Source organism: Myiozetetes cayanensis, unplaced genomic scaffold (assembly GCF_022539395.1).
Source record: "Myiozetetes cayanensis isolate MyiCay16 unplaced genomic scaffold, myiCay2020 scf12, whole genome shotgun sequence".
In the NCBI taxonomy this organism is placed as follows: Eukaryota; Metazoa; Chordata; class Aves; order Passeriformes; family Tyrannidae; genus Myiozetetes; species Myiozetetes cayanensis.
The window spans coordinates 14237467-14258490 of NW_026086826.1; the positions used below are offsets into that span (position 1 = coordinate 14237467).

The window sequence follows — 21024 nt, forward strand, 5'->3', positions numbered from 1 at the left end:
AACATCTATATGGAGTTACTCAACATTAGCTGCAAAAGCATTGTGTCAGCTCATGCATGAAAGTTTTCTTAAGGTTTCCTCTGAAGCATCTGGTATTAGGTACTGCCTCAGGCAGGAATATGCTCCTGACAGATGCAGCCACAGGTTTGGTCTTTTACAGCAGCATTGTGTGCTGTCCTGCATCCTGTCTCCATCACCATCCCCATCCCCTAGATAAATTATGCCTTTACACATTTTAATATTGGATAGGTATTAGCATATATGAATTTGATTTCTTCCTCTTTTATGTGCACACTGTTTACCTTCCCTTGAGAATCTGCTTAAATCTAACATAAAAACTGGTACTTAGAAACAAGTAAGGCCCCCACCTCTGTCTTTCTCTCAGTATAGTTTCATTCTGTAGAGAGGTCTGGGCTCTGCTGAAAACAAGAAGTTCTTCCTGTATGTATATACAAAACACTGGCATTGAAATAAGCCTCCGTATGAAAATAGCTGTTACCCAGTTTAGCACCCTGCAACTTATTTTCACGAGGAAATACTGAATATCTGTATTTTTCAGGCAACTCTTTCTAGAGCCCAGTGAGAATCAGAACAAAGAAACTCTTACCCATCCAACTCCTTGGTCAAGGCTGAAAGCCCTGTTTTCCTTAGGATGGCATTTTTAAGCATGAGTTTATCTGATGCTTTATCTGCTTCCTTGCTCTCCCCCACTGCATTTTACAGTTCTATCTGTGCCTGCTTGATTGCATCAGCATTAAGATACCGACGTCTCCAGGATGCCGCTTTACATGTGCTACTAGCATTGCTAACGTTGAGATCACTGATACTGCTGAAGTCACAAGGGTTTTTTTTATAATAAGATCATTGTCACACATCTTGGCTCTGCAAAGCCATAACCAGCACATAATATATTGACACAAAATAAGATAAAAAAGCCTCACCACACATGTAGCCACAGATTTGGCAGAGCTGTACTTCATCTCAAATGCAGCCAGTAGGCTAGAAAACACAGCATTGACTGGCTTCTTCTCAGGTGAACGAAATACTTAGGCAGATGAAGATCCTAAACACCAAGGATCAAGCAGGTCAGATATCTCAACATCGAGCCCTTAGATTGCCAGCAGTAGCACTAAGGCAAACAACACATGTTTATGTCTGTTTATTTTCTTTAAAAACCCAAAATATAAATATGTATCAGATAAGTAATACAAGTAGCAGTTATTTTTCCAGTCAGAAGTGGACATTTTGAGCAGTTGTAATCCAGTAACCTTCCAGGCTACTGCTCTTCTTTCCCAGTGTATCAGCCTGCACCCATAGCCAGAAATGTGCAATTGCTGCTCTGCTAACTTTATAAGCAGTTGTCCCTTCTTTTCCTCCCACCCCATCCGATCCTTTTTTTTGGTACACATCCTTCTACTTTTAGAGAGTCCTCCCCTCTGGCTTCACACTCTGCCCCTGCCCATAACTGTTTGAAGGCAAGTTGTCTTTCATCAGCTCTTTCCTCCCCAAACCCACACAACTGCCAGCAACGCTAAATTCAAAGCTGTGGTGTCCAGCAGAAGTAACAGAGCATGGTTTTCTGATTAATTTCAGCATCTCAGTTGATTGACTTTTTAGCTGTAGCACAAGCACAGGTCATCACTTAAAAGACCCTACTAGGGATTTTACTGCAAAACATGCTTCACAGTGAAGTTTGCCCTTCAGGCAACGGAAACCAATCTAGATGTTTTGACATCACACTTCTCTGCTTCTGCTAGGAACAGAAAAAATCTATATACAGTATCTTTTCTTGCTTTGGGGTCAGCCATTGTAGCTTTCCATGCCTTATGCTTATACTGCAGGCTTCTATTAACATGGTTTCCCTCTGGTATTATAAAACTGTAAGAATTTGGTATTTTAGAGCTCTGCCAAATTTTATTGAAATTTGTTGCCAGTTTCTTAAGTTAACAGTGACAAAGCATTTGCTCTGTCTCCATTTTTAAATGAAATTAGACTACTTCTTGCCTTCCACCTGTACTGGAATGTATTCCACAGCTGTTTACAAAATGCACCCACATTTTAAGTGATTTATTAATCTCAGGTTTCTCTTTACTCTGCATAAAAAAGCCTTGTGAATCAGTCTGCTGCATTTCATCATCTGAAAGTGCTTGCCATCCTTGTCAGAATTTCTTGCACAAACTACTTTATACAATAGCGATGTGCACGTTATATTTTGTGTGTTGTCAAAGATCCATAAGGAATATAATGTGTCAAGAGAAAACATGATCACTTAATATTTGCTTTTTGAGGCAAGACTGCCTTGTGTCTTCTTGAAAAGCTTCAAAAGTCTTCAATCTTAGGTGAACATTAAAAGGCAAGGGCCTCAATACACAAAACTTTCATATACCGTTCAGATCTGTTCTGCCTGCACCTTGTATTTGGTTCGCCTTTGCTGAATTTGAGGAGTGTTTTTAGTGTAAGGTTTAATGATTGAATATTTTTTTCTATGGCAAATTCTGAAATGCTGTTAAATGGGATCAGCTGGAAACAGGTCCTAACAAGAGTCCACAGGAGCTGTCTTGACTACAGGAAATCCAAGTCCACACACTCCACACAGTTGCACACTAGAAATTGTATAGTGTCATTAATAAACAAAGCTCCTATAACCTGGCAATATATTTACTCTTAGGATGAATACTGACACATCCAATACTTACTGCAGCTGGAACTGTTTATTGTAGCACATTTACAATGTGTAAGCATTCAGGCAGAACATGTTCAGTGTCCTCCACAACATTTTACATTGTCACAGACAGCTCCAGCAATGTTGCTCACAAATGCAAGTTATCAAAAATATGTTTCCCTTTGGTTTTCTGTTCTGCTCCCAGAGTGAATAGACTATGGAAAACAAGCCATCAATTAAATGGTATCGCAATCAACAAAGTATATAAACTAACTTGTTAAAACTGAACTTCTACAAGAGCTAAGGTTTCAGCTGGCCATTGACAGTAGCAGGTTGTTAAGCTGATAGGAAACATCCAGTTTCTAAAGTGTGAAGGAACATGACTCTCAGAGACATATTTCTGTGTATTTAACTTAGTTTAGATTTCTGGTTTACAGACTTGTAAACCAGAGGTCTAAACTAAGTTAAATACACAGAAATACACAGACTTGTAAACCAGAGACTTTACCACAGACTTGTAAACCAGAGGAAGATTTCAAAGTAAAAAAATATATATTTTGAAAAGTTCACACACTGTAAAGCCAAAGGCTGTCACTGATCCTACTGAGTGCTAGATACAGGAGAACATCTCCATTTCTCCAATCTACTCACCCCTCAAACTCCAGTCCAGCCTGGCATATCCCTGGCCTCTCTGAGAAGAGACTGCCACTCACATCAAGTGGTATTTCTGTTTAAGGAAATATTTATTTTATGCTTTTAGCTATATTTGAATGGTTTGTGTATCAACTCACTATAATGACTCCAGAAAAAAATTACACCAAATTTCATAGTTTTTATTTTTACTATGAGTGCAAATAAACAAAAAATTCTAAGGGCTCTAGAGCGAGCTTTCATTTATTCAGTAAGAGGTCAGCCATGGACAGATAATGGCAGCAGTACTGAGGGTTAGGTTGGTGTTCAAAGCTGCAGTTGCCTGGAACTAGTTCTAATTATAATTGAAAGTTACTACATTTCCGATCTACTCTTATAACCTAGCCAAGTCTCTGAACACAGACAGCTTTTTGATGCCCTTTGCATTCTAGCAGAATTTAACTGAGGAAACAAATAGAATAAAGCTAATAAAAACAAATACCCAAACCTCCTGAATTAGAGGTGAGTGTCTAATCAAAAATCTGTAATTTTAGCATAAGCTTCTGCCACAGGCTTACACTGTTTCTCAAGAAAAGCAAATTCAGGCCTTAGATATAAGGTTTTCCACCAGGTCTGTTGTCCAGTTCTTGCAATGTGTGCTTTAAAGGCTCTATGATACACTCCCACAATCCATTAAATATGTTCACTACAACCTGTACAAGAGAGGGGAGGAAAGTTGTCAGGTGCATGCATCAAAGTAATAGTCTCATTGTACAAGGAGCCTTAAAAATGCAACTAATTACTAAGTTGACATAGATCAATAAGAAAGTGCTATGAACCACTATAAAACATTTTGAACATGAGAATGCTCTTTTAGATGTCCCATCCCCACTGCACACTCAGTGGGAAAATTATTACATCCCCACCCTGTCCTGCCTCATGTTGGCGTTCTTTCCTGTTAAACTGAGAGGTGTGTGCAGAAGAGGAAATATTAACATGTCTGTGCCCTTTACCCAGGAGCAAGATGCCCTGCTCTGCTTCATCCCTCACTTTTATCTCCAGTAAGGCACTTGGTCAGAATGGGGGGTGGCTCACAGCAGGCTCTGTCATCTCCCTGCTTCAAGATATGGCCCCATCTCCTCCCCCTCATAAATATATTCTATCTGGCACACCAGAAAAGCACAATACCAAGGAGTTGCAAACACCTTTGATCTTTTTAATCAAGTGACAAATATTTTTCAGCTCCCCCACTAAAAGGCCCTTCAGCAAGCAAGACTCAGAGCTGCTGCCTGCCTGGTTAAATATAAACCACATATCCTGCAATCAGTATTCCTGAAGAAACAAAACTTCAAATAACTGAAGCATTTGTTCTCCATAGTGAAAGCTAGGCCATGTTTTCCAAGTGCATGCTGTCTTAAAACCTTGACAAGCTCGTTTTGTCCCCAAGTTTCAGGCCTGTTATCATTTAAGTTAGGAGACCTTACTGCACAAGGTATCATTAAAAAGTGGATAAGAAAACACCGAATGAGTTCTGTAAGTCCTGCCTGTTGCAGTGAGTACAAGAAATGTTAAGTCTTGCACATTACACATATTACTGTCTATATTATCTAACTTCCTGTAGCACTTTTCACACATTAAGTGATTCTTAATTTGAAAGGTCCCTCACTTCTTCTAAGGAATTTGTTGGCTGCTGACATTTTGCTGGCGTTCCGTTCTAGAGCATTAGAAATAATCTGGGATTTTTGTGTTTTGTTTTTTTTTCTCTCCACCCCCAAAATTGAAGGACTCTTCATAAACTTTATACCAGGGACATTTAGCAGTGTGTCACTTTTGCATATACCTTAATGTATAATTTTAGTATAGATACATACCATTACAACAACAGAAGAGAGATGTAGAACTTTCCTCCTCTAACCTGTACCTGCCGGAGTTCGGTAAGTCTTTGCACTGTGATATAAATCTCTGAAGTTCTGTCTCTGGAAAGCCATCTTGTTGATAGTGCTAAAAATTGATATTTAGTTAAACCTTCAAAAAGGCTAAAATGTACAATAACCCAAATTCTCACCAGACCACATTTCAGATGTTGCTCAAGTCTGAAATTAGATGATTCACAGAACCTAATGTGAAAATACTGCTTTTCAGTAGCATTTTAGCTTTCATTGGAGTAGGAAAACAGAGAGACTTTGTCAGTTTGAGGTAGAGGGGGATTAAAAACCCTCCTGTCATCCCTCTACACCCTTAAAAGTAGTCATTATGTTTATTCATTAGATTGGCATGCACTCCAATTTAAAATATTGAGGGACATGAGAATCTTGATAGCACCAAGTTTGCACTGTTACTCCAGATGAATAGTCTGTGCTTACCTTGACTGTTTCATACGTGTCTGTAATGAGTGCAATGAAGAGACTCAGCACCATATAGATGAACAGACTGATGAAGGAGTAGAGGTAGATCCTGCTGAATAACCAAACCAAGTAACTTTTCTGCTGCATTTTTGCAAAGGTGGCAAACATATCATCTCCATTGATCAGTGAAAAAAGACATTCAGAAACCGTGTTCAGAGAGCGAAACTAGAGAGGAGGGAAGAAGACAAGAATATCTGTCACTGCTTTATTTGGATACAAAGCCTGTACATAACACGCAGATACACAGCTGATAACTGGCTGCCTTGGATCTCTTCCTATACCCAGGGTATGATGAAGTGCAAACAGTAAAACATTTGATGAATGACCAAGGTTTGTCACCTCCTGTACATATACACATTCAATTCAGATAAGCCAATTTCTTTTAAAAAAGGGATAAGCATGTTTCCAAAGTTTTAGTCTGACAAGAGTGTTCTGCAAAATGAAAATTATTTCTCAAAATATCAGCATATGATTGGGAGTCACAGCAGCTTCCACCTCTGACTCAGAGCTTTCGTAACTCAAGGAAGGTCTGATTGACTCATGGAAGTCAGGCTCCTCAAACAGAGCAGCATCATGTTGAAGATGCACTATTTTTATATTAAGGGAAGTCTTGACATGGAAACTTAGAAAACAACAGTAGTAACCTCTCATTCTGTTATTCAAGTTGTCTTTTTTCATGTAAGTGCATTACCTTCACATGGTATGGTCCCAGTACAATCCATCCACAGAAACAGTAGCCCAGGTAGATCATAGCAGCACAGCAGCAGAACCTCATTACATTGGGTAGTGCTGCTCGCAGGGTTAGGATGAGAAGCTGTACGAAGCAATGCAAACAGTAAGAATTTAACCAGACACTTCTTCCAGTCCCCTTATAGCAACAAACAGAATAAATACCAACAGTACGAAGATCCCAGGAGATCCTTACATTATACTTCTGAAAGAAACCTAGGTAGCGAATGACTCCAAGCCACACAAGCATAGTGGATGTTCCTAGGAGTATGCTACAGACATCATAACTTGTCAGACTCTAAAAAAACCCAAGAGAACAAACAAAGAAAAAAATAAGAAAGAAAAAAATATTAAATTTTGTAACAACAAGTTCTGAATTGTGACTCTCATTACTACAAAGATTTGTAAAGAAACGCTTTTTCCTTGGCAAACTCTCCCACTGGAAATTAGTTTGAGGCAGTATGCATTAGAGAGAGGTTTCACCAAAGAACAAGGGCCCTTTAAAGTGTAACTCATTTCACATGCCTTTACACAGGGCTGTTTGTAAAACAGACTCTGACAAGATGAGCTTTGTTTGCAAGGCCAAGAGCGCAGGTGCACTGCAAGTGCAGAGACACCTGCTCTGTACCTGGCTCACAAAGATCTCTAGAGTGGCACTGCAAACATTTTTATGCTGCTTCCAGGCCTGCAGCAACTGCTCCTGGAATCTGCATCCACAGATTCCCCAGAGCAGCTTAGGAATCTCTCCACTGCTTCCCCATGGACAGTGTAGACATGAATTTAGAACCAGAGAGCAAAGAAGGTTCTTCCAGTACGTAGGAAAAGCTGTTTGTAAAATGTTGCATGACTTGTCAGCATTGCTCAGATAAATATTAAAGAGGATCTTGTTAGGTAGCTGGGAACTATGAGATGTAGAAAGCTATCATAGACAAGACTAATTAGCTCCTAATTAATTCTAACCAGAACTTCATTTATATTTTATTGGCACTTCAGTGTTTTTCCACCTATACATACTGGCCTGTTTTCATCCAAGTTAACATATATCCTGTTCCTGAATTGCAGCTCTACTCTGAAATGGATCATGACAGCTTACTTGAGTAAGAAGTTTTTATTATTTTCAGTTTTTATTCTCCTAAGAATAAAATATAGGTAATAGATATTATAGATAGATATTGACAATAGATATTGGCTAATCTTTTCTATTAACATAATTCATTTAGAACTTGGCTACCTTATTGTAAACTTGTTATTCATCGACTTTCATACAGTTACATGGAACAAGATCTTGTTATTAAGTTCCACAAGGCTTGCAAAATGAAGTAAAATGTACCTGTGGATAAGAGTTCTAGTAAAATAATCTCTTAGAAAAGAAACATACATAAACAGATGTATTTAAAATGTAAGATCAGAATCCCAAATGCCAGATCTTTATCCAATCTTGTTCTCTTCTTTGCTTCTCCCAAAGCAAGATTACTTATCTTAGCCAACTTCCTCATAGCTTCTTTCTATTCTTAAGAACTGAGTTTACAGTTCCTAAGGTAAGATTTTGCAATTTGTACAGGGTGTTTATGATAGTCAAGCTGTCAGCAGATGGATTTCAGACCCATCCTTTCATCACTACTGTCCAAAGTCCATTATATTGCAATGTCACACTTCAAAGTCTGCTACAGATTTTGTGAAGAACAACATTATCTGAATATCAGAGTGTTTCAGAATAGCATATAGTTTTTCTTCCCTAATTCTTGCTTTTACATGTTTTGCTTTTTTTATATATCAAGTTTATTTTAGAAACTGAAGGCCTAGAACCTGGCTGTGGTTATGAATATGCTGGAAAACAGAAGCTGGGAAAGCAGCAAAGGGATGTTTAAGGAGAGATACTCTGTGCTAGTTAAACACTTGTTAAACAAGATTCAAAAATTTAAATTCTAAATTTGAAAAGATCCATCAAATGAGCAAAAATAAGTGTCCTTAACTGAAGAAGAGAGAAAGTCAACAGTCTTAAACTTTCAGATATGAAGTTCATTTTATTCCTCAGAGTCACAAGGAACAGAGATAATTAGAACTGTAATATTTAGTGATATTTGGAGGTGTTATATCTTGCTACTAAAAACAACATATATCAGTTAAAACAGAGAAGAGGAAAGAGTTCTAAATTTCATGCCACTCAGAATGAAGTATAGTCAGCCTAAAGTCTTCTGAGAGATTTAAACCTAGGTGGGACAGAAGCAGTTTTGCTTTCACCTAACAGTGTAAAAAGCTTACCTTGGCTTGTATCTCCATCTTTAGAGTTGATCCAACAATAGTTAAGACATCACTAACCATAATCAAGATGTACCATCCATTGACAAATTCCATTTGATCACTGAAAGATACTTCTTTCTTATAATAATATAGGAAAAAGCTTACAAATTCCTAGGGCAAAGGAGGAAAGAAAACAATTAATCAGACTTACATAAGACAAGACTTTCCAAGGAAAGAGTTATACCCACCCTTTGGAGCCGAATTCCTTTAATCACTGATCGTGTGCAAAGGATCAATGAGGCCAGACAAGTCAATATGACAAAAGCATCGAAGATCATCATGTAATGAGTGTTCTTCTGTACTGCAAGAACAAAAATGAAGATATTTATAGTCAGATGCATTTCATTTTGTTGGCCATCTTAAGTATTGAAGTAAGAACCAAATTTTGATGTTAACTATGTTTATACAATGGAATTAAGAAAAGATTAGCATTTTCCCCACAAATGTTTATAGGACATATTTTCATGAGAGACACAAGTGATCTTCACTGTAGATACCACTTCAGTAAATTTAGGAAGGTTGATATACCAGAGTGTGAGTCCTTCTTACAGCCCTGCAGAATTAGAGGTGAGAGCTGATCTATTTACAAGCATTGGAATGGCCTTTGGAGTAACAGAACTTCTTAAAAACAAACAAACAAACAAACAAAAAGAAACTAAACCAAAAAACCAAACCCAAACCTAGGAACTTTACAGTACATATCTTCTTCTCTTTCAGGCCAGTAGTTGACTGTCAGATAGGTTTTTTCCTAGAACAGAGCAGATAATTTGTACTGCTGCTCACTTAGCCAAGATCAACCTCAAGCTAGACATTTCTCCATCTCTTCTGTTACTAAAACTCACATTCATGATCATCTAAGGTCAAATTTTGCACCAAATCTACCACTGGATCTCTTTGTTTTGTTTGTTTTTATACTTATCATACAGCTGAAACTAGGTGAAACAGTATAAGGATGACAATAAAAGAATGATTGTTTGAGAAAAAAAATCAAACAACTTAATGCTAAATTTGCAAGAAGATGCAGCAGTTCTACAAAATGGGCTACTGAAGTTCCCGTTGACTGCACAAAGTACACTACTCATGAAAAGTCCACCCACTTCTTGCTTGTTGTACTGCTGCCGTTTAAGTTGGTTTTGCAGCATAGCCCAGAACAGGAACAACTCGTTACTGTCCACTTGCGACCATTACCTTGCTATTTTTCCTTGGCTTTTAGAAAATAATACGTAGTACTCCAGGAGATGGTTTTTGAAGAGTGTTGGGAGAGGCAAACCACAGACCCCGACCGCGGGCCCGCAGGGAAGGGGAACCAGGGAGCGCTCCCGGCACCGCCACCTGCGGGGCGCTCCCTGCACGGCAGCGAGCACACGGTGCAGCGGGGTTTGTGATGCACTTCAGTAAACGCCCCCCAAATTAATTCCAGTCTGGATCTTTAAAAAATAAAAACACCTATCCTGCTTTCTCACTACCAGCTCTTCATTGTCTGACACAGGAACAGCAACGGGGAAAGCGGCAAAAGCAGGAAAAAAAAGAACTTGGAATATTGTACACTTCGGAAAAAAAAATTAGAAATAAGCAGAATTTAGAGTCCTGGCAAGCTTCTATCAAAGAGATTATTTTCACTAACGAAAAGGATCTCATATGATGTTTTGACCAGACCAAATAGGTGCCAAGAAAGGCAGCTCACTCTTGTGAGTCACTATATGGGTAATTGAACCACACTGTTCATCTCAGATACATGGCAAATGACATTTAAACAACAGTTAGAAGTGTTTCTAGCCATTTAATTCCAGCAAGCCTTAACAACAGCGTTTCTGTATCTTTCCTGGTGCTAAGTCCTGAAATAAGAGTAAATCAGTTTCAACTTTCAACCACTATCATGTGTCCTGTTGCCTGGGGCTAGAACGGTTCACAGCCCTGCCCTAAGAAATGAGCAGTGTAAGTTCAGTAGCAAAGCTAGAAGGATGCACACTGAGCCATGGACAACTTCTGGTTTACATTATCAATGGTGCAAGCTTTGAGAACTGCTAAGGAAAGTAATGGTGTGGCTGGGTTCCCAGGATTTCAGATCAGAGGTGGAAGAACAATTCCTTAGAAAATCAGGATTTAAAGTTCATGTATTATCAGGTTGTATATCAATGGTGCCTTATCTTTTAAGAAAGAAAAAGGTTGACAAGAACTGTGCTGCTGATGCAAAATTTCAGCATGAAAATTTGAACACATTTATGTCACTTACTTGATCCAGAAACATGCCAGTCTTTACATTCCCTGATGGCTATGTCGTTGTCGAGACTTATTTTAATTCTTCCACTATGTGCTTTATTATCAAATACTATCTGTATTTAAAAACAAAACCAAACAAACAAAAGGGTGCATGTTTCTATAAAGTTAAACCATTATATTTGTAGCCCATATGTATTGCCAAGCTTGCATAATGATTTAGAATAATTCTCCTAGGGGAGAAGTTGCAAAACTTGTTTAAGCTTAAGGTAATGCAAATTTCTTCAAATAAATGCTGTCAAAGACAAATCTGATGAACCATGCATTTGCCACAAATTAGCTGACTAAGTAGCTACTAGGTGAAATACTTTTAAGCTGCATTCTCACTCCTCTATGATCTGAAAACAATCTTTTCCAGAATCATCTCTCTAAAGGGAAGAGATTTATGCTTTCATTATACTTCAGATGGATTAGAACACAATAGCTGTAAGCCAAGCAAGTGCTTCAGGACCACATCACAAGCACTCAAAGTTTAACCTGCCACAGTCACAACTGATGGTTATTTACAGGGTACACTAGGCCATGACAGAGTAATCCAGGCACCACTGACCCAGTGGTGCCCAACACTCTTCAGAAAATATCTGTGCTGACTGCGTACAGTAAACCAGCAAGATCAATTTCTTGTTTTGAACAGAAAGACACATGGCAGGCTTCCACATACCCTCAGAGTGAAATCATAACAGTCAGGGAGCTCGTGGTGACGAACGGTCTGGAGGTTGATTGCCTTCAGATTGAACATGAGCTGCACTGTCACCAGTCTGCAACAGATTCAGATTAGCTTTCCACAGGGAAAATGCACCAACACCCAAACACAGGAAATGCTCATTCCTCCTCACCTGTGGAAATCCAGAGTGAAATTCAAGTTGTGCTTTCCCACTGTTGTGTTGTCTAACGGCGTCATTGGCTCAATGTACAAGCAGTCTGGAATGGATAAGGACTCACAACAATATCTCATGGGTTATCACGCTCTTTAACCGTAATCTGCCTGTCCCACGCCCAGGCTGTAATGAGCTGTTGGCTACACCAGACAAGATAGCATGCTTGAGTGAGGAGGCATTTGAGAAGCTAGATGACAAATACACTGGCTTCCCTGAACATGAGCCAAGTTAATCATCATGAATTCACAGGGAAGGCTCCTGAAATTATTCCAAAATAACTTGTATTAGATGCCTATTGGTGCTAATGTCTCATCACATTTTTGTGGTGCTAGACATAAAAGACTGTCACCTCGGAGGTGAGGACTAGAGGTCACACAGTAATTTTCTTACCAGTTTTGGCTGGTAGTAAGTTCAATATGGATCATGTGATAAGACTGTACAGTACTTTAATTTTTTTTAAAGAATTTATCATAATTGTAGGGTCCCTCCTCCCAAAGAATCGATACAATAGATTAGGTTCATCACCAGTCACAATCTCTGGGTCTATATCAAAGGTGTCGTTTCCAGGACAGATGATTCCTCGCTTGTAGAACTGCTGACAAATGGCCAGAGCTGTTTCTTCTGCTCCCCTCTTCTCATAAGCATGATTTCCAACAGAGATGTTGGGCAGCTGTAAGTACTACAGTTCAGAACAAACAAACAAACTTAAATGGCACCAAAACTATTAGTCTCTGAGAAAAACAGCACGAAACAAAACAAAGCAAACCTAGAAGTGTTTGGAACTGTGTCATAACTTATCTTATTTAAGTTCTCTTAAGACCTCTTTATTTAAGAGATCACCTTAGGAACTGCGAAACCTAAACCACACTCCACACTTCCGCTGAATCCTCAAATACTTTAAGGTATTTGACAAAAATAGTAAGTACAGGATTTGGATCTAAATTCCTTTTTGTTTATTATATTTTTCTCTTTATGGTCCTCACTAGAAAGCCTTGCACAGAATTCTGGCTCAGATCCAAGGACTGCTTTTAGTGCAGAATTAGTATCACTGAGCTTTAATGATGTCACCACAAGTACAATGCTCTGGCAATGACAGAAAACCTAAATGAGTTGATGCTCTAGTCTTAAGCAACTTGCACAGAAGTTCAATTCAAGAAAAGGTAGCCAGGCAAAGGGCATATATATTGTATATATTGCAGCCACAATCCTCACCTGGTTTATTGCAAAGAATATCTGGTCATAGACATCTGTTTGTGTGTATACAGCGTAGGTATCATCCATTCTGTCCATGTATCCTTTCAAGAAGAGGTGTTTGAATGCAATAGTGTTCTCCTCTTTGAAGGCAACCACCATTTGATTGCTCAATCCAAAAACCACCAGCTGAAAAAGACATTTATATTTCCTGTTCAAAGACAAAATTGCTTCCGGATTAATGTATGAATCCTGTGCTACAAACAGCCACTCTTTTATCACGCTGGTAGACATGGCAGTTGTATGCAGGCTGCTCCATTTCACAGCTGGTCAAAAGAAAGTTTGACTTTAAGGAAACAGTGGGTTTCAAGAATGCTCCTTTAATATGTTTACCAGCATATGGGCCAAGGGCTCTCACTTTTACAAAGAAAAGGGTGCCATCTCAAATTCAAACTCCCTATATACTGTTACACTTGTTTTGTTAGTTCAACCTGGTGTCAACTGAATTGCCTTGGAGAGCATCGTTGTTCCTCAGCCAAAAAGGCAGGAGGAGACTTAACAAGACCCCACTCTGAAGTCCTTACTCCAGTGCACAAAAGGCAAATTGAGGACAATTCAGAAAAACAAACATCTCTCCTTCAAGTCTCAGTGAAAAGTGCTATGAGAATAACTGATCAAAACTGTACTTGTAACAGGATAACCTCTGAAGCTGGTAAAAAAACGTAATGCAACTGTTCCTGAAAAGTTAGCAAAAACCCCTGCTAGCTATTATCCAGGCTGGAAAAGGTTTATAGAAGTATGCGATGTATTGTTTCTGGGAGCTCACAATTCTCTTGACTATTGTTTCAAATCTGGTGTCAGGTGTATTGTGAAGAAGCTCATCAGAGATAAGTCTGAATCAGTAGTCTACAGATAAGTTTTATGGCCATGATGCAAACTGGATATGTAGGTTTTGATAAGGGTAATTCAGTTACAGAGATACTGAAATGTTCTGTGAGCAAGCTCAGTGCACCAGCCACACGGGAATACACCAGCAGTTAACAGTGCTAAGATTGAATTACCTACAGGCAGGTTTTCTCTGAAAAGACTAGCACTAGTTTTTTTCTTATTTGGGTTCTTCCATCATCAAATTTTATTTTTAGTTGCAAAATGGGAGATATCACAATCAGAGAATGATGACACATCTAAAACTGAAGCAATAAGGGACACAAACGTGCTGCCACATGTACAGCAGAAGAGCTCTAATTTTTGCAGTTTGTCCCATAATTCATGCAACCATGGAAAATATTCTGCTCTATATGTGTATTGTCATAAGACTGACACCACCATAAAGGTAAATCACATATGGGCAACTCTGCAGGATCATCATCTGAGGCATTAGAAATTTTTATGAAATACTTTCTTTGTCCTTAACCATTGAACCTTGAGACAAACAATTGTGTTTTGGACAGCAGATAAATGTCTTATATGAAATGTATGGTGAAAGGTTGGGTGAGAGAAAGAGCAGCGAAGAATTTCTGAGGATTTTTCAATGCAAGAGTTTGGGGGGGAAAATGCGAATGAAAAAAAAAAAAAGTTAAGTAAAAAGTCGAGTCCCTAAACATGGTTCATTTCATCTCCACTCTTAGGAAAGCTATTTTTTTCAGTCAGTAGTTTTAGGAGAAAATGATGGCACCTAAGATCTAAGCTACATACATGCAAAGACAATAGTTTTGTAGTCTATTCCTTCCCTTTCTCTGCACCACACCATGAACAGCATGTCACCTGCATTCATTTGACTTTGCATAGGCTAAGAAGAGTCCCTGCTTCCACAGGTACTCACCTGAACTGTAACCATTACTATTTTGAGCAACTGAATCCCAAGTTTCCAAGGCTTTCTGCCCCGGGCCCAGAATTTCTCACAGGGGTTCATGAAGAAAAATTTTAACTGCCTTCGAAGCTGATCTTCCAAAAGCCCCTCCTGTGATATTGATGGGTGCCGTTTGTAGCTGCAAAGGTTTTCATCATCATGAGAACTGCAGCTGCTCACGGCCACTTCAGGATTTTCCATTTCTGAAATGAAAAGCAGTCCATGTCAGTTGAAAAACATGCAAGGATGGATATAGTAGTACCAGATTGGTCTGCACTAACAACCTGGACTCCAAAGATATTTATCTTCTGTGAAAGGCACTTGCACATTACACTGAATTGCCAGCTTTTCTCATATTATTGCACATGTTCTGCAGAACCCACAGAAAAGTTTGGGTAAGTTCTTAAATTTGCAGATAGACTGTCAGGACACTTAATAGTGGAATTTCTGACCATTTGGAATTATAGGGTCACTTGCTAAAAAGTTCTTCCTCTCTCACTTGACAAAACAGCATATATGTAAGACATCCTGACTCATTTCCTTCTGCATCCAGGAGAACACCAAAAGCCTCTCACAAGCATTCACTCTTCTGAAAAATTTACCTACTGCTGTAGCTAGTATTTTCCCCCACATCTACAAGCCTATGTCCAATCCTTGAAAGATACGGAATTTTCAAGACAGACAGCATTTTTCTTAGATGTTAGTATTAGCATTGTTCACTCTTGGAACTGGAGATGCAGAATGACAAATTGCACTTCAGATAAATTAGCAGAGAGCATTGACTTGTTATTTAGCAAGATTATGTCTATTTCTTCATCTTTAAAAGACCCAAACCAAACCAACAATGATCATGAACCAGGCAGAAAGACCAAGAGGTAATTGTATTCAAGCATCGTGATTAACCAATGAGGCTCCATTTTAGTTAAGTACAAGGGGTAAAGATTGGATGAGAACTTTATAAACATGGTTTGAGACATTACTCTCTATACTATTCAGCATGTTTAGATTTTGATCTGTTACTGAATTCGCTGAGTCCCAAACATTTCATAAATGCTTTATACAGTACCTAAGAGATAGCCAGGAATATTTATTTCAAATAAAATATTGTTGACATTAAAAAGAGAGGAGACAGCCTATGCTGTGAATAAATTTAAAGATGTGCCTTATTAGACAAATAGTTTTTTGTTTGCATAAGAACAGTTTTTTATATAACTCAAACAAAAAATCCTCACTGATTTTTGAAAATGCCTGTCACATCCAGTCTCCTCCAGCAGCCCCTGCTCACACCACAGCCAGTCTGATTCAAGACCTTCAATTTCCCCAGCTGTCAGAGAAGGCAAGAAAATTTTCAGTCAGCAGTTTAACAGTAAGAATAGGCCCATACAGAGGCTTAAAAAAGTTCAGCCACTGTTTTAGAAGGTCTTCATTGTCCTGTGGGATACAATACAGTATGCTGTGTTGTATTTCACTCATCTTTCTCACAGCTGATCCAACATTCCTAAAGTTAACCCCTACTCTGCTACTGCAATAGTCCTGTGCTGGATTTCAAACAAGCAAGCAAACAAAAAACAAACCCTAAAAAACTAAACCCGCTTCTGACCCTCACAGTGGGCTGGAGGTGCCGTTCCAGGCAGGCACAGCTCCCAGACCGTGTTCCCCCACAGCCCGCGCCAGGGGCTCCGCAGCCGGGGCTGTCAGGGCAGCCGGCTCCGGGACCTTTCCCTTCCCTTTCCCTTTCCCCTTCCCTTCCCGGCCGCTGCAGGCGGTCACAGCACACCGCTCCCAGCCCGGCTGCCGCAGCCCTGCGGGTGGCGCAGGGGACGGACGCGGAGCCGCCGCTGCTTCCCCGGCATCGCCGCATCCCCACGGCGGGCCAGGTCGGAGAGCGCCGGCCCCTGCCCCTCCCGGGCTCGGCGCCCATGTACCGTGGCACCCCAAACCCAAAAGCTGCGGGCCGAGAGCGCATCCCTCCACGCCCCACCCTGCTCACGGCTCCAGCCGTACCTGCCACCCGGGCCCCGGGGGTGCTGCCGCCGCGGTGGGACCGTGAGTGTCCGCAGCCCGGTGCCCGCAGCCAAACCCCGCTCCCGCACCCTCCCGGCCGGCGCGGCTCCGCTTGGATGGGCGGGGGGCCGCGGCCTCCGCCAGCCCGGCCCGGCCTCTATGCGGGGCTGTGCGGGGCTGGGCTGTGCCGTGCACACCGGCACACGCGGCGTCTGTCACCTTCGGCTGCGTATCTCCCTCCTGCCGCACGGGAGGGGCGGCTCTCCGCGCTGTAACACACACTTTCTCTATAGGATGGCAGTGCCCGCTCCAGATTTATTGACCCAGGCTTCTGCACTGGGGGAAATAAAGTTAATGTTTATGTTATAAATAGCTGTGTCCCAACCATCATAAAAACAAACCAAACCAAAATAAACGAATAAAAACCATTTCAGGTCACAGAACCGTAGTTACGAAGGGCAGCTAGTAGTACAGTGAACTGAGTGGAATGGCTGACATGTTTAAGTCATTCCACTTACACACAATTAAGCTATTAAAGTTATTAACTGGACTTCAAAGAAAACGGTCTCCTGCCCTGGGTCTGGGCCAGTCCCACTGCACTGAGGAAACGATCCCTTTGGCATTGCTGCCTTACAAGAGGATAACTGTGTGCAGTCCTCAGCTGCCTAATTCGTGCTGCTAGTACCCCTGTGAGCACCGGTACAAAAAGAGGAGGTAAAATAACGCCAAGACCAAAACAGGGAGAATAGACGCCTTTTAACAGAGGGAACTTTCTGGCTGTAAAGACTTAAACAGAAGACAGCAAGGAACCCTGCCAACCACGAGAAGGGTGGATGGACCTCGGAGTGGCACCAAAAACCAGCACTGGGTGCTGCACACAGAGAGGAAGATAATCGGGGGCTCCAGTGTTTTACACTGCTGCAAAGCAAACCAAATTATTCCTATATATCAAAAACACAAAAGATGCAGAATACAAATCTTCATATTCGCATCGAATCACATCCCAGCTGGAGACGGCCCCAGCATTGCCCGGAGATAATGCCGAGGCGAAATCGGAGCGGGGGTCCGTGGGCGGCTTGGCTGCAGGAGCTGCCGCCGGCGGCTGTCGCCTACAGCCCCCATCATGCCCCGCGCCTCAAAGCGCTACTGCCGGCGCGTCTCCCACGCACTGCAGGCTGGGACAGGTAGTTTTTGGTCCGCCGCGTCCCTGCGGCTCCACCTGCGGGGGCGGGCTGGGAGGACAGGGCGCTGATTGCCTGCCCGAGCCGTCAATCATGGCCGGCCCGTCGCCATGACAACCGCCCGCCGCCAGGGCCGCGCCGAGCCGGGGCCGCGCAGGTAGGGAAGGCAGGGAGCGAACGGAGGGAGCGAAGGGAATTGCGCCTTCCCCGCGCCCGGGCTGGGGCGGGCAGGGCCCAGCGCGGCTGTGCCAGGGGCTGGGCGGTGCTGGCGAGGAGACCCGGGCTGCAAACACTCCCCCAGCCCCTCCGTGCTGCTGCAAACCCCCCGAAAATCCGCCCCCCGTCCTCGTCTCCCTCATGGTCTTGTTCAAGCGACCCAGCTCTCACATTTTGAAGACAAGATTATTATTTTTCTTATCTTTTCTTTAAAAAAATAAATTATTAAAGTCTTACCTAGTGCTAATCTTTACAATATAACGTTTCTGGTTCATGACAAGTCATGACAAGGCAACATATATTACCATTTGTTATGTTTGATCATGTTACAGCAACTTCTACATCATATTTGGTAACTTTTGAAGTGCCAACCACATTGTTACAAAATTTTAATAACCTAGGCCAGCTGTACTGGCTCATACCAGAAGTTCTGTCTGGGCAAGATTACAGTAAAGTCATACTTCCACCCTCTTTTGTTGGATTTATGGTTTCGTTTCTATAGCCAGATGTATTATCATCGTTTTCAGTAGCCCTCAGTTTTTCATCTGTCAGTTTGCCCTGTTACTTTTTGATACTGTGCACTTCTGGCAGCTGTCCCGTCCACAGGCAGTATATTCCATAATTCAACCACCTATTGTGCAATGAAATACTTCTGCAATCCTTTTGTTTGTTTCCAGCCTGTCCCTCCATAAGCTCATGTGATGCCAGCTAGATCTTGTATTGGGAAAGACCAGGAATAAGCATCTCCTAGTCACTTTCTCCATGCCTCTCTTGATTTCACTGACTTCTGTCATATCCTCTTCAGGCTAAAAAGAATCCTGGTTTATTCCTAGTACAAACTATGTTCTATATCTTCAATCATCCATATTATACCTTTTCCAACTCTATTCTGTTTATCTTTGAGTGAAAGAAAGGAAAAAAGTGGAACATGGTATTAGCCAATGTTCTCATGAACTTCTCCATTTTGTTCTCTATGCCTTTCTCATTAATTCTTAACCTAATTTTACATGTATTTTACTTACCATCCCAGATACTGATTTCTATCAAATAACAAAATCAACACCTCGTTCAAGTAAGTCTAATTTAATGAAGTTTTATGTGTGAAATCAGGTACATTTAAATAGAACTATTTTTCTGCTGAAATGATTTGGCAGTTGCCAAAACTTCAGCTTTACTCTCTACAACTTATACAATGGAGTGGAGTTCAAATATGCACAAGCATTATTAATAATGCAAACTTTAGGTGTTTGTATTACTTGCTCTTCACGTAGAGCAAAGTAAAATAAATTTAATTAAAGGGAACACTGTATCTGAATTTCTGGAGAGACAAAGTAATTCTCAAGATGGTATTTTTAACATCTTAATGTTCCTAAGTGTTTACTGCCAGAAATGTGATTTTTAGCTTGGCAGTGACACAACCAACAATAAAAAAAAAACCAAGTAGCACCTGTTTTTGATCATTTCCTTGTCGTGCTTTTGTAAAGTGGATGTGCATTTACTTCTTCTGTCATTCCAAATTATAGTAAATTACAGCTCTAAATTAGTAATGCACACAAACTTGACCTTATATCATTCAATTAGGCAACTAATGAATCATTTTGTGTCCTCAAATCAGACAGCATCTTTTGTAGTACTTATAGCTAATTAACTTTCCCCTTTTGCAGTACCTAGCAACTTCATGGATTTGTTTCATAACTGTAAATGTTTCAGTACATTAAATGATTAGGAGAACACTGTGATCTTATTTTTTCTCTTAAGCCTAATGTTCAAAATATTACAGCCAACTGTAAATAAATTAGTCTATAAAATGTCAACATTGCCAAATATTTACTCATGTTTTACCAATTAAATAAGGTAACACTGTTCCACTGAAATACGGCTGAAAAATTAGACTGAATTATAATAAATTCTTAATATAGTTATTTTTAAAAATAAAACATATGGTAATATTTATGACAATTGATTTTGCACTTTTAAAATTTTCCCATTATGTTAATTTAAATGTTGCTTCCAACCTCTTCTCAATCACAGAATCATGAATTTATATAAGCATAATGGAAATACATAATATATTTGCATGTTTCTGAACAAGTACATGTATTAGAGTCCTTTCTAAATAAGCAATATAGAAATATCCCTTAGAGGATAGGAACTAACAATAGACTAAAGAATTAATTTTTTTGTCATATTTTCAGACAGTCCACTAATATAGACCCTGGTTTTTTTTCATGGTTGTGTTGATAGAAACTGCAAAACTTAGTGAAAAAAACAAACCCCTGAAATAAGAGGTAACTTCTGAAAGTACTAGCATTTAACTTACGCATTAGGACTTTTGTTCCTTTATTTCTTTCCTGGAAGAGAAGGAGTGCAAAAGGCTGCTCTTCAGTACCCATTTTAAAGCTCTCAGTGTGTGTTGGTTTCCTGAAGGGAGCACCTGGGGATTACCATATTCCTGCATAAAAAACATATATATATGCTTTGCATATATACTTTGTAAATGGCTATGGGCCTGACTATGCTTCCAGAGAACTTTCTAGAAGCTCTGCCTTTGCTTTCTCTGGAGGCCTTACACGTTTCCTCACCACTGACAATCATGTGCCCAAAGGATGGCAGATGGGCAGAGGCGATATGGTATTAGGGATATTGTAAAAGGAGATAATTACTGTTGTACTTCTCTATCTGCTTTCCAGCTGGGGAGGTC

The 21024-nt window shown here is 40.4% G+C and overlaps 1 protein-coding gene across 2 annotated transcripts in view; it reads right to left on the reverse strand.

Moving 5' to 3' along the window:
* MCOLN3 (mucolipin TRP cation channel 3) overlaps positions 1 to 21024 on the reverse strand; it is a 35206-nt gene that overhangs the window by 3830 nt on the left and 10352 nt on the right. The window contains exons 8-21 of one of the 2 annotated variants that reach the window (XM_050307590.1): positions 20644 to 20775; positions 14896 to 15125; positions 13095 to 13262; positions 12408 to 12561; positions 11841 to 11925; positions 11666 to 11762; positions 10961 to 11060; positions 8916 to 9028; positions 8689 to 8838; positions 6623 to 6724; positions 6389 to 6511; positions 5656 to 5862; positions 5164 to 5293; positions 942 to 4005 (exon numbers count right to left, since the gene is read on the reverse strand). In XM_050307590.1, coding sequence (XP_050163547.1) covers positions 3986 to 4005; positions 5164 to 5293; positions 5656 to 5862; positions 6389 to 6511; positions 6623 to 6724; positions 8689 to 8838; positions 8916 to 9028; positions 10961 to 11060; positions 11666 to 11762; positions 11841 to 11925; positions 12408 to 12561; positions 13095 to 13262; positions 14896 to 15125; positions 20644 to 20716 — 1752 coding nt within the window. In that variant the 5' untranslated portion in view covers positions 20717 to 20775 and the 3' untranslated portion in view covers positions 942 to 3985. Of the gene's footprint in view, positions 1 to 941; positions 4006 to 5163; positions 5294 to 5655; positions 5863 to 6388; positions 6512 to 6591; positions 6725 to 8688; positions 8839 to 8915; positions 9029 to 10960; positions 11061 to 11665; positions 11763 to 11840; positions 11926 to 12407; positions 12562 to 13094; positions 13263 to 14895; positions 15126 to 20643; positions 20776 to 21024 lie in introns of those variants that run through there. The other variant, XM_050307591.1, reaches the window with a different exon arrangement.